We start from the raw sequence: 14,066 nt of genomic DNA on the forward strand, positions 1-14,066 counted from the left end.
AAAGGGCTACCATTTTTGAATTTTAAAAGAAGTTTTATGACAACACCAAAATGTCTGCCTAAATTGTATAGATTCCTTTGGATCACTGTGATAACATCCATTGGTAACTGAACCTTCCTTAAGACATAAATAGGATGGTAGGGATGCTTAAGCTTCAGTGAACACATTTGAGACCATATAAAAAAAAAAGCTGTTGTACAGCATCAAAGAGCTAACTGGTTGGGATTAGCAGATGCAAACTATTATATATAGAATGGATAAACAACAAGGTCCTACCATATAGCACAGGGAACTATATTCAATATCCTGTGATAAACAATAATGAAAAAGAATCTATGTATGCATAACTGAGTCACTGTGCTGTACAGCAGAAGTTAAACACAACATTGTAAATCAACTACACTTCAATAAAATTTTTTCTAAAAGAAGAGCTAACTGAGGGTATTAAATCTTCTTCCTTAGGTGATCAAAGTTCTGACTTGTATGCAGTGGTGTGGATTCGACCTTGCATCTCAACACGAGCAGGCTGACCAGATCAGAAATACTAACACTGCCTGTGGGAATTCCCTGGTGGTCCAGTGGTTAGGACTTGGCACTTTCACTGCTGTGGGCCTGGGTTTGATCCCTGGTTGGAGAACTAAGATCCTGTAAGCTGTGCACTGTGGCCAAGAAAACAAACAAACAAAAACTGACGCTGTCTGGAACTGCTGTCCACTACCACTGCAAACCACAGACTTTGACAGAATTAGTGCAAAGAATGATGGCACTCTGATGAGATTCTAATAACAGTGAGTGCTTTGTGAATGAAGTCCAGAAAAGATAAAGTTTGTATATGCTGCCATATTATAGACTACAAAGGCCAGCAGGACAACTCAATGTGCCAGGTCACCTCTTGTGAATACAGTAAGTCTATGAAGCTATGATGATAGCTTCTTGGTTCACCTCTTAACAAATCACAATCTAGTGTAGACTTATTTGTACTTCATTTCTCACAGTGATGCATGGAACACACTGAGGTATTAATTCCATTATAAGCAGACATTTTCAGGTAAGGGCAAACCAAATTACAAGTTTTATACCCCCCCTCTTTCATCATATGCTATAATTTTCTCAGTTCTTTAATATCTTTTAGTGAGTCAAATACCAGGGAGAAAAAAAGCCTATGTAATTTGGGTTGAAAAGAGTAGGTGCTATGGAAAGACCATTTATATGAACTGACTTGCAAATATTTTTCATAGGCACTACAATGACAGTGAATAAAGGATACCTAGAAGCCATTATATCTAAAAATCAGCGTTATCATAGTCAGTGTTAAAATATCAATGGTAAACCAATTGACTGGAGGTAAGAAGAAAACCCAGAGACTAGCTTTCACCTGTTCAGCCTACTTGGTTGACTCTATATCTGCTGATACTGGAGGTGGAAGAGGAAGCACTATTATACTCTCTTCCCCTATGTGAATTCCCACCATAACTCAATGTATAAACTGAAAGATAAAGAAAAATGAAGTGGTGGAGGTAAAAAGAAAGTAAAAAAAAAGAGTTCTCCTGTCAATCAGTCTGAAAGAAGATTTTTATGGACGAGGGGAAGCTCAGAGAATGGAGACACATGTCATGTTTCTACTACCTCCTGCCCCAGGCCTTTAAGTATGGCTTTACTGGATTCACCATTCAACAAATATTTATCTTATCATACACTACTTGAATTTATACATATTATTTGTATTATATAGTTCAACAGTTGATGTCTTGAAAATCAGCAAAATGGCGAATAGACTCACTGTTATTAAAACACATTCAAAATCCAAACACTAATTGCCCTAAATCATCTTCACCTACCTCTTTTTTGACAAAGTATTCAATATCTACAGCAGAATTTGAATCATTCATTGAATACCCTTACAAAACATCGGACATAAAAGGGTACATTCACAGAATCTTTGTCAGGGGAAACAAGAGGTTGTTAAGAAGTTGGATCTTACGTTTCAATGAGTATGTAAATGTCAGAACACAGAGAAAGTAAATAGCACTGGTTATAAGTAGTATTTCTGAGATTTGAAACCCTCATCTTGGGTAATCTCTTCTCCCAATTACCCTTAGCCAAATGCCAAATTATACTGAAATTCCTTATATATTAGAGAACAGCTAAGGAAATTTTCGGTCACCATTTTGTTTCAAGAAGGCAAAAGGATTATAATTCTAATTTCATTTATCTTGATATCTTTAGGTTATATGCCACACTTGTAAAAATTGATCAATTGCTTTAGAAGTTACAATGGACTAGAAAGGAATCACTATGCAGGAGGCCTAGTAACCTGATGAAAATGTAAAAAGTGAGGGCTACGTCTTTGCCCAGCCCATGGGGCAAGGAATAAAGGATACCATACATGCCATCCTCAAATTCAAGAGCTGCCCGCTTGATGATACGTTCCCTTACATTATCTCCAGGTTTACCAGATGTGGTTTTTACATCTTCCTCTTTCCGGATTGATAAACGCTTTAAAATAAACAGAAATAAATTATTCAGGGTTGAGGTATACTTTGTATTTTAACACTACTGAAATACAAAACTCTCTCCCATTACTACTATAAGGCACATCTGCAATATAATGTAGAGAATTTTTAAATTTAAAAAAAGAATACTATGGATAAAATTTGATGACAGAAATAATTCTTTAAAATGTAAGTGAAAGGACTTCCCTGGTGGTCCAGTGGCTAAGACTCTGCGCTCCCAATGCTGGGGGCCCGGGTTCAATCCCTGGTCAGGGAACTAGATCCCACATGCTGCAACTAAGACCCAGTGCAGCCAAATAAGTAAATTTAAAAAATAAATAAAACAAACAAATAAATTAATTAATTAAATAAAAAGTAAGTGAAAGAGGTCAGATGTTTGAAGAGGAAGATGTAATTGTTCTGTCTCTTTGAAGCAAATAATTCTTTTGTTACTGTCACACTGAGTGCCACTACTGTTACTCTAAGACTCCTGCAACTGAACTCTCCTCAGGTGCTCTGGGATGGAGCCAGAATAAAGAAAAGGGAATAGACCTTGGGACTCTACTTTTGCAGGGCTGTGAGAATGTGTTAACCAGGTACTGCTGCTGCCAATTGCCTATTTCCACATGCAGAGTCTAGACCGGTTTTGCTAAAACTGAATCACAGGAATCACAGAAATATCCAGAAACCAGCCAGAAAACTATTTCCGTTACTAAATCTCCTTGATACAGACTCTGGTTCCTGTTTGCAAATGTCCCGTTTTTGATCCCTGGCCCCTGACGTTAGTTTTAGATTGCAGAATGTCTTTCTGTTTGATGTCCGCGGGTAGAGGGTATCTCTGAATCCACGGTATCTCTTACTGCATTTCTATTCTGTTGCTGATCCCTAGACACTTCTGAATCTTGATATCAATTCTGGTCCAGCTGGTCTTCATGCTCTCAGTAGCCTTAGAGTACCTCCAATGCTCCCGGTACCCACTCCTTGCCACGATCTCATACCCACCAGCTGCCCAGAGCCCAACACTCATGGGAAATGATGTTCTGTCTGGACTCTATAATATGCAAAGACTTCAAGATAGATAGACAGTTCTGAACACTCAAACACTAACAGTCCAGCAGGGGTAAAGCCACCAAAGACCTGATTATCCTCCTCTACCCTGTAGGACAGCCAGCCAAAACTATACATCATAAATTAGGACAGTTACAAAAGCCTAGAAAAGCACGTAATTTGGTGATATACATGCTGCAAACACAAGGAACTGTTGAACTGGACAATTACATAGACAATCATATCCCCTCAAGATAAGACACATGAGAAGCTCCTATTAAGATTCAGAGCAAGACTTCCTGTTCAGCTCTAATTCCTCATCATCTAGAATAGCCGCAGGGACACATCTCTGACAGTCAAATCCATAAATACTGACAGACAAGCTAAGTCAATTACCTCAATTCTTTTCTCATATTTTTCTCCCTTTATAAGGCGATGTACATAAATCTTAGGAATATGAATGTCTTCTGGGGCAAATGTTCCAATATCCACAATTTCTTCAACCTAGGCAAAAAGAAAAAAATTTTTAATTACATAGTGAGAGCTTAAATTGAATATTTTTTATTAAAAAAAGATGAAGTATATGCATCTTTACCTCCAACTTAGGCTGGATATACAATGTAAGTATACATATACACATACACACACACATGCACACACAAATATACATATAAATCAGAAACAGAGAAAGAATAAATACACACACACATGCAAACATACAAACTTCTAGATCCACAAAAATAGAAGAAATTCAAATACATGTGTCTGAACATAAAGCTCTAAAACTTTGCTTAAAACAGCCTCAGTTACAAATTTGTCAAATGGTTTGTCAGTACAGCTGCTTGAACTTTCACAAATTGCAACTCAACTATGCAAAATTTGAAAGCACATCCCTTAAACCCAGATTTTCAAAATTAATGGGAAGTTTATCATATCAAAGACAAAAATCTGTAACAACATCTGCTTGGTCAATTGCTTTTTAAATATAGATACAAATGCTATTTGTAACCATTTTTAATTATTCCTGTTATTAGCTTCCTAGGATCATGATAGAACTGCAATTGCTGAAATAATTTTACTTTAAGATTGATCATTAATTTCAATATGGAAATTTGAAAAAGGAAATATTAACTAATGACTGGAAATTCTAAAAATCAGAACTAAAGTTATTCACAGAGCAAAGGGGAATTTTATAGCAATACTGAATGCCCCAAGTTAGTCTGCTATTTTAGAATTCATTTTTAAAGAAAAGAAATCATTTTTTTACAGCAACATAAAAAAAAAAAAACCTCAGAATAACAAGGATCAAGAAAAACTACAGTCAACATTGTTGAGATCAAAAAATTATATTTCTGGGGGCTTCCCTGGTGGTCCAGTGGTTAAGAATCTGCCTTCCAATGCAGGGGATGCAGGTTCAATCTCTGGTCGGGGAACTAAGATCCCAACATGCCATGGGGCAAGTAAGCCCGCGTGCCGCAACTACTGAGCCCACGCTCTCTGGAACCCGAACGCCACAACTAGAGAGAAGCCCATGTGTTGCAACTAAGACCCAATGCAGCCAAATAAATTAATTAATTAATTTAAAAAACTTTTTTTTAATTAAAAACAAAATTATCTTTCTGGTGCCAAGAAAAATATCGTCTTGAAGACTGAGAGTGCTCAGCTTAATAGACGTCATACCCAAAGCAAAGAACTATCTGCAAATGAACTGACTTGCACAAGGAGAGTTGTATTATACTGTCTCCTTAAACTAGTAACTGAACTCTCCAGAAGTTTTTGAGGTTAAGCACCCCCCTTCCTTTCTGCTCTTCTACCATGTATGCCCACACCACACTCCCTCCACAACGAAAGAATAACAGGGATTAACAAGAGTCATTTTCATTATTGTGCACTACTTCTAAATAGCTGAAGAAGAATAGGACGCAATGGATAAAACCTATCTTCTCTGATAAACAGAAGGATCTTAACAAAAATAAAACAGAAACTCCAAGGAAGAGTCAATAAACACGTGGGCATCCAAGTTGAAATAGTGGGTAGAAATATCCATCTATACTCATATGAGAATAGGTCAGAAGGCAAGGGGACTCCCCATCACTGTACTCCATATCTTCTCCTCCAAACTTCTCTATGCTCTGATATACCAAGAGCATAGCCTTCACTTTTTTACATATTCATCAGGTTAGTAGGCCTCCTGCATATTGATTCTTTTCTAGCCCAATGCAACGAAGGTGGTGACCAGGTAAACAGGAGGTGGACACAGGAAATGCAGAGCAGCTAAGCACTACTTCTACCTCTTCAACTAGTTGGAAATTTCAGCCATTAGGGTTCATTCACATCTTTACACTTATTCGATTCAAGCCTTCAAAGAAGTTCTTGACTTTAAAAATTTATCCTGAGGATATATGTGAAGAATTACTATTCATGAAAATATTGGCCACGGCATTTGTTAAAATAACAACGAGTTGGAAACAACCTAAAGGATCAACAGTAGAATAAGGGTAAAATATATATGGTGCATCCACATGATAAATCAGTATTATGGCTCTCATAATATTTAATGACATCTCATAATATAATGCTTCATAAAAATGCAAGATTCTATATAAATATTTACAGATATGCTCTTTGGCTCAATTATTTCTATATCTACCAAAAACAGAGGAAAAACACATAGGAAATTAACACTGAAATGTTAATCATTTTTATCCCTGGGTGACAGTACCAAGTTATTTTTGTTTAATTTTACTTTTATAATCAAGAGGTGAAAAACCTAAAATTTTTTTTTTAAAAGCTGCAATAGACATTAAGTAGATAGTTTCCAAAACTAAGAAATACAAAAGTGGAGGATGTGATAAATTGCTTAGTTAGCCATGTACCAAAAGGACATGTTAAAAAGAAAATAGAGACTTAAGAAAAACTGTGATTTCTAAACTCTAAAAGCACTTACAACATTATGAAATAAGTTATGGAAACACTTTTTGTTTACATTTTTGAAGATAATATAAATTATTCTCCATACCTAATGCTATTTCAAAAGTTCAGGCCCTCCTGTCTCTTGCTTGAATTATTGCATCAGCTTCCTAATAGGTATCCCTGCATCTACCCTTCAGCAGGAGCGAGAAACATATCGGAGAAGAAAAGAAAGTAACCCTTTTCACTTAAACCAAAACTGTTGATGGTAACCAATCGCGATTTTCTTCTGGTTCCACCAAAGAAATAAGACCAAGTTTCTTTACCAAGGGCAATTACATCATGACTTTCACAACAAATGGAGTGGAAGAATGTGTCCTGCTAAAACAACTCTGATGAAAAGCAAGAATCTGGTTAAACATAATCAGTTCCAGGCTTTGTCATCCTAATATGAATGATTTTCATATTATCAAAATGCATGGGCAGCATTTGTCAACACAACATCAACACTCAACAGTATTGAAAATTTCTATACAAAACTCAAAGCTTTCTCAGAGCTGGTTAGCAGAGTTAAATGCAGAGGAAGAAAATATTTGAAGTACAAACCAAAAGAAGAAAACATATGTTTTCAGACAATCTGTGAAAAGATTTTACAAAAAAAAAAAAAAACAAAAAACTGAAGAGGCAGAACTATCTTAATGCTAGCCACTGAAGGAATTGAAGGCTTCTGTGCTGGTTTTGTGTGATCTTGAGAAAGAACAGTGAGAAAGAACCAATGTGTGGGGGGAGAGGGGGGAATCTGGTGAGATCAGGCAGTAACATGAGAGTCAAAGGAAATCTGAAAAGAAAAAGATGAATAGAACAAGTTCGTTAAGGAAGAAGTAAAAATAAAAGCTCACAAGAGCACTCACTAAGCATGGCAGAAACGTACCGCCTGAAATCAGAAGTGGGTAAGATAGAGAGTAAAGAACAAAGAAAAAGCCTCAGTGCAGAGCATTGGGCATGTTTAAGTGTCCTCGGACAAGGTCAAGATGGAGGAGAGGTGGTAGCTAAGAGCAACCCAGGCTTCTCCCTGTCACGATGCATAGTCCTTATGCAGCACCATCTGGTACATCCAGAAATGCAGGCACTTGAGGCTTCTCTAATTAGTACTTGTCTTTGGTTATTAGCAGGAAAATAGAGGCTAGGAAATGTTAATTATTATTGATTTGAACTTTGTTTTAAAAGGTTGCTTTCTCTACCCTGCACCCTTCCTACTTTATAATTCTGAAAAGCTGTATTTTAAAGTTCGGAGAAGGATAAGAATTCATCCTCAGGTGACAAGTGTTTTTGTTTTTACTTGGCGAACATTATATCTCAGGTAAGGTAACAGAGGAGCAGCAAGGCAATAACCTTCTTATTTTTTATTTTATTTTACTGACAACCTCAGTCGGGTATAGCCATAAAAGTGGGCCCAGCCCTGAAGGTTGTTAGTGGAAAAAGCTGCACACCTGCAAACCTCGCTGTGTAATACAAAGTGAGGCCTGTGGTGCGAGGAAGGGGAGGAATCACACTGCAGATTTTTTTCCTGAGTCATTTTAATCTTCGAAAAGCCTTAGGATGAATATTCTTCTTTTGTCCAGAAATTTTAAAAGCAGACAACAACAGCAATAATGGCTAGAATCTTATAACACTAGGTAATCCCAAACTAACAACAACAAAAAAAGCCTTGGAAGACTAGAAAAATGGAAGAGGGAAGCAATGAGCAATAACCGAAAAAGTTACAAGCTAGATGCAGACGTGCTCTGGATACTAATTTAACCCAGAAACATGGGGAAGAGAAAGAAGAAATGTGGAGCAAAAGGGGGGGGGGGGTCAGCGTGCAGGGCATCCCTCCCCAAAAATCCAAAGGAGCAAGAAGGTGCACGTCTTCTTAAGCTTCATGCTAAGGGGTAATTTGACTAGTACAAAAATATAGGAGAAAATGGCATGAAAGCTAAAAAGGCCTGGGTCAAATACATAGGGTCTTAGATGTCTCTATAGAAAAGCACAAAGACTGAAAAGATTAGTGGCTATTAATGAATTTGCAACCTTATAAACAATTGTAAATACAATTGCATAGTCCTTGAAACCTTGTAGATTGGATCTCATGCTAATGGACATTCTCCAATGTCCAGTGACAAAAGAACAAGCTATGTCAAGAAAATATGCACATGCCTGGGAAGCCACTGACCTATGATGAGATGTGGTAAAATATATTTAAAGTGACTTCAAAAGGAGAAAGAATATCACACTAATGGCCATATAATCAGAGTGCTCACCAAACTAAAGATGTAGATGGCTTATTTTTAACAGAAATGACAAAACTAACTCAGAAACAAGATAGTGATGTAAGATGGTGATATCATGGGAGATGCCAATTATTTGAACATCTTCTGTTCATCATATTCTGCTGATAAATTCTATATTGCCTTCTGACAAGTTCTAGTTTTCAGAATGAAACAGTGAGAGAAATCATGATTCAGGACTTCTAACCAATAAGGATAAACTGCTTGGTGAAGTAGAAATGATGGAAACCCTGAGGGAAAGTGACAACGTAAAACTGGAATTTGTAATAGACCAGGAACTGAATCCTGGGCATACACAGAAATGCATCCTGTTCTTTGAAGGAAAGCAGATTTCGAAAAGTTGAGAGAAAAAAATAAGGATCAGGATCAAGTGGTCAGAAACGCTAAATGATAGATGGGTTTACGAGGGATGTGAGGCTCTCAAAACCCCCATTCTCCGCAATGAAGAGTGGCCCCCGCTCGCCGCAACTAGAGAAAGCCCTCGCACAGAAACGAAGATGCAACACAGCTAAAAATAATTAATAAATAAATTAAAAAAAAAAACCCATTCTGACAGTATGAAAATGGATCATCTTGACGACGAGAGAATGGTACATAAAGAAAGAATATAATAACATGGATAGCCATGTGTTTCCTCATATTTTAAAAGGGCTATCTACAAAACGGAAACAGACTCACAGACATAGAGAACAGACTTCTGGTTGCCAAGGGAGGGGGAGAGGGAGAGGGATGGACTGGGAGTTTGGGGTTAGTACAGTAGATGCGAACTATTACGTTTGGATGCAAACTATTACAACAAGGTCCTACTGTAAAGCACACGGAACTATATCCAATCCCCTGGGATAAACCATAATGGAAAAGAATATAAAAAAAGAATGTATAAATGTGTATAACTGAGTCACTTTGCTGTACAGCAGAAATTAGCACAACATTGTAAATCAACTACACTTCAATTTTAAAAAAAAGAGCTCATACAAAAGAGAGACACACATGACCTAGGACAAATGGACGTCATGTGAAACTTTAACAGGTAGGTCAAAGGGTACAAAATTGTAATGAAATCAGTCCTGTCCAAATACTAAAGGTGATGAAAGAGTGGTTTCTGGGGTGATTTTGTTGTTGTTGCTGATGGGGAGTTCAGACATGGTCATCATGACTGCTAGAGAGAGAGGACAGAATAAAGCACAGCAGTTCAATTCCCTTTTACTCCTGACTTCACCATCAGGGAGAAGAAAAGGGCAAAAATAATATGGCTAAGGAAGAACTGAATTCCAAGAAGAGAAACCTAGATTCTCCAAATTAATTCTAGGCTGTACCCGCAAAAATTATATCCCAGGATTCTTAAAGAGCCTGAAAATATGGCCACAGAATTACAGTCAAGTAAAAAATGGTACAGATGTCAGTAGATGGAGAGAGGCAAATACACAAATATACTCCTTTTCAAACTGGGGCTTGATTCACAACAGTGTCTTAAAATGGATTATTGGGACTTCCCTGGCGGTCCAGTGGTTAAGACTCTGCGCTTCCACTGCAGGGGGCACGGGTTTGATCCCTGGTTGGGGAACTAAGGTCCCACATGCCACATGCTGCAGCCACCCCCCCTCCCACCCCAAAAAAGGATTACTGAACAAATGGTCTATAAGGTCATAAGCAGAGAAAAGAATACTGCTAGACACCAATACAAGTCTTTCCCCACACCAAACCCTGCCAAATGAACTTCATTAACTTGCAGATCTAGCTAGCTCATTGGTGGGCCAAGAGAAAAGCACAGGGTAAGATTTCACAAAGCACCTGACCAACTCCCTCAAGTTAGAGTTTTATAGACATACTGGGAAAATGTGACTTGGTTTCATTCACTTTAAATCAACAAATATTAATTAAGCACCTACTAGATACAACAGTGAAGAAAACAGGAAGCCCATTCTGATGTACACATAGGTAGATAACAGAAGAACCACAGAAGTACCTGATGGCTTGACAAAGTCTTGGAGGTCTCTGATGCTGTGGTTTTTAACTTTGGGGGAACCATGTACTTCTTTAAGAATCTGATGAAAGTTACAATATCTGCTCACACAAAAATATTTCCTGACCTATAAAGTCCCTCTTAAGATTACAGGGGATTTGCCCATTTCTACCCTCCGGCCTCAGGGAGACCCCAGATTAGAAAAGAACCCCTGTTCTAGTGCTTTGATGTCTTTGGTCCTATCCTGTTCAATGTCTTTATCAAGGCCTTAAATGAAGACAGGGAACACATCCTGAGTTCATTATGGTTAAGGGGCAAGGGTCTGGGTGCAACAGGCAATTCTGAACAGATATATTCCCATCTGTGTCAGAGAAGACAATCTCAGGCTCATGACCTCCAAGTATTTAGCAAAAGTTTGGGTAAAAAAACAATGATTTAGGAGTCCAACCACTCTTTTAATGCTCCAAGAAGAGTATACTCTTAGAGAAAACCTGCATCTTTATACCACAGTTATAAAGAGTTCTTTCTTGCAATTAAAACAGTGCCTAAGATAAAATTCTGTCTAGTTTTAATAGCAAGAATAGTTGTACTTCACTTAATCATTAGTTTCCTTTAAATTATATGTACTATGGTGGGAGGGAGGAGTAAATTAGGAGTTTGGGATTAACATATACACACTACTATATATAAAATAGATAACCAACAAGAACCTACTGTATAGCACAGGGAACTCTACTCAGTATTCTGTAGTTACCTACATGGGAAAAGAATCTGAAAAAGAATGGATATATGTATACGTACAACTGAATCACTTTGCTATACATCTGAAACTAACACAACATTGTAAATCAACTATACTCCAATATAAAATAAAAATTAAATTAAAAAATTATATGTACTATAAACTATATAAATGAGTAAATTTTTTAAAATGTATTTATTTTATTTATTTCTTTTTGGCTGTGTTGGGTCTTTGTTGCTGCGCGTGGGCTTTCTCTAGTTGTGGAGAGTGGGGGCTGCTCTTCATTGCGGTGTGTGGGCTTCTCTCACTGCGGTGGCCTCTCTTGTTGCGGAGCACAGGCTCTAGGTGCACGGGCTTCAGTAGTTGTGGCGCATGGGCTTAGCTGCTCCATGGCATGTGGGATCTTCCCGGACCAGGGCTCGAACCCATGTCCCCTGCATTGGCAGGCGGATTCTTAACCACTGTGCCACCAGGGAAGACCCTAAAGAGTAATTTTTATTTGACATCTTGTGTTTGCCATTACAGTATAATTTTTCATCCAGTCCTAGCTCCATTTTAAAGCCCCACCATTGCTTTTCTTTCTTCGTATAGCCCTACTTTTAATTGATGTTATCTTGTATATTTTCTGTGTCTTATAAGCTACTTTACATGGTCTCTGGAACAAAATGTATAAAAATTAAACAGTACATTTATCAAATTGGAGAATGACACAAGGCCAGAAAGAATAGTTGATAACAATGAAGATAGAAAGTGGCCTCTACTGGTTAGGAAAATAAAATGAGCCAATTAAGTGAATGAAATTAAGCACGGATCAAAGTTAATATTGTAAAATAATACCTGGCCTAGTAATTTTTTTCTAGGAAATAAAAGGGTTTAGTTAACCACCAGCAATAACACTATAATGTGACAGAGATACCCAGAGAACAACAAAAGACTCTTCCTTTCTCCACTTGTCCAACCTCGTTGATGATAATCACCTTAGACCTCATGTTCCTCATTACAAAACAAAAGCAGTTCTTCCTCCCTACAATGTCTCATTTAAAAACATGGGATGAGAAGGAAAATGGATGAAGCAGTTTGAACTCATTAGAAGAAAAGCTTTACCTAAAATAACCTAATTTACTAAAACTGTGACTAGCAGAAAAATAGGACATATGGATTTAAAAAAAGTAAGTATTACTCACTTCATGGACTATCCCAATAGTTTATGTAGAATGGAAGAAGTGTTTTTAAACAAATTCAAAAGCAGTTAATGGTATTACTTTCATCTCCACTGACACTAATACGACATCCAGTCTAGTCCATGATGGCATTCTGCCTTCACACTTTTTACTTAACCAAAAAATGCCAACCTTCACTAAGTATGTGATTTAATAACATGCAGGCAGTATTATAAATATCCAATTTTATTTGTCCTATCTTTTTCTAAAAGAAAATCTTATTAAGGCTGTAGCAAATCCAAAGAAGTAATTAAAATGAGTACATCTACCCAAAGGAATTAAAATACTTCTAACGCATTCATTCAAAGCACCAGCCTTATCTATAATAGTAAGAAAAAAATTACACCATTAACATATACTCCAAGAAAAACAGCAAGACATGATATAATTAATAGAATTAACTAGGAACATTTTTCAATGAAGAGAGTTATGGAGAAAAAAGGAGAGAAAAAAAGTTTGTGTTGGGTTTTACAGCCACAGAAAAACTGCCTATTAGAGATGTCAACTAAAACTTTAAAAGGTTACTTTTTAAGACTGTTTCCTTCACTTGGGGGCTGTTAATCATCCTTGGAGCTTTTTATAATTCAAGAACACAGTACTTAACACAGAAACTGCAAAGAAGAATTGGGTTAAACTCTAACATTTCAAGAACACAGATAATCACTGCTTAACCCAACAGGGGCTGTGACTGAATTCAGTTTGTGAATGGCTCAATTCCTAAACTTAAAATCGTTTAGCTTGTGCCACTTGGAATAAGAGCTTTGTCATTTAATCTTCTAAATGTTCTCAGTATGTTTTCATTTCTAGGAAGCAGTAAGCAAAGTTGAATCCTATTTATTTCATTAAGAAAATTAAAATGCCATGTTTGTTTTCCCTGATTTAGTGTAATAAAGTAGTCATAAGATGCAAAAATAAATAAACTTCAAAACAAAATACTAGTAGCTCAATTTCTAAAACTAGACCTTTAAGTCAGTCCTAAAGACATTCAAGCATATTCATCACATTCTCAACTGTGATTTTAGCATTAAGATCAAATGACTCTTCCCTTAGGACAACTGACAGAGACACACAATCAGTTTTACGGCTGGCATCACTTGTTTTGATACCGAGCAGGACCTGTGGGGCTCCTGGGCGCAAAAGTCTTTCAGTGTTCCCCATTTCTTGATTACAGGAAATAGGTTTCAGCCTCCAGGACCTTCCCTGCGTTCCAAAAGGCAGGTTCAAACAGTTGATAATTAGGGAAGGAAGGGGATGCAGAGACAAGGGAGGAACAGTCAAGAGAGACAATAATGCAGCCTTGGGGCAAGGTCCCGGTTCCCCATCAAGGGATATCCATAACAATATTTTTGAGCTGTTTTGCAGATA

The 14,066-nt window shown here is 37.2% G+C and overlaps 1 protein-coding gene across 6 annotated transcripts in view; it reads right to left on the reverse strand.

Moving 5' to 3' along the window:
* The window catches only part of OXCT1 (3-oxoacid CoA-transferase 1), a 157,856-nt gene that overhangs the window by 91,825 nt on the left and 51,965 nt on the right, over positions 1-14,066 (reverse strand). For all 6 annotated transcript variants that reach the window (XM_082382344.1, XM_082382345.1, XM_082382346.1 and 3 more), the window contains exons 8-9: positions 3,936-4,043; positions 2,382-2,496 (exon numbers count right to left, since the gene is read on the reverse strand). In XM_082382344.1, coding sequence (XP_082238470.1) covers positions 2,382-2,496; positions 3,936-4,043 — 223 coding nt within the window. The remainder of the gene's footprint in view (positions 1-2,381; positions 2,497-3,935; positions 4,044-14,066) is intronic.

This window comes from Balaenoptera borealis (genome assembly GCF_965194805.1).
Source record: "Balaenoptera borealis genome assembly, chromosome: 2".
Lineage (NCBI taxonomy): Eukaryota > Metazoa > Chordata > Mammalia > Artiodactyla > Balaenopteridae > Balaenoptera > Balaenoptera borealis.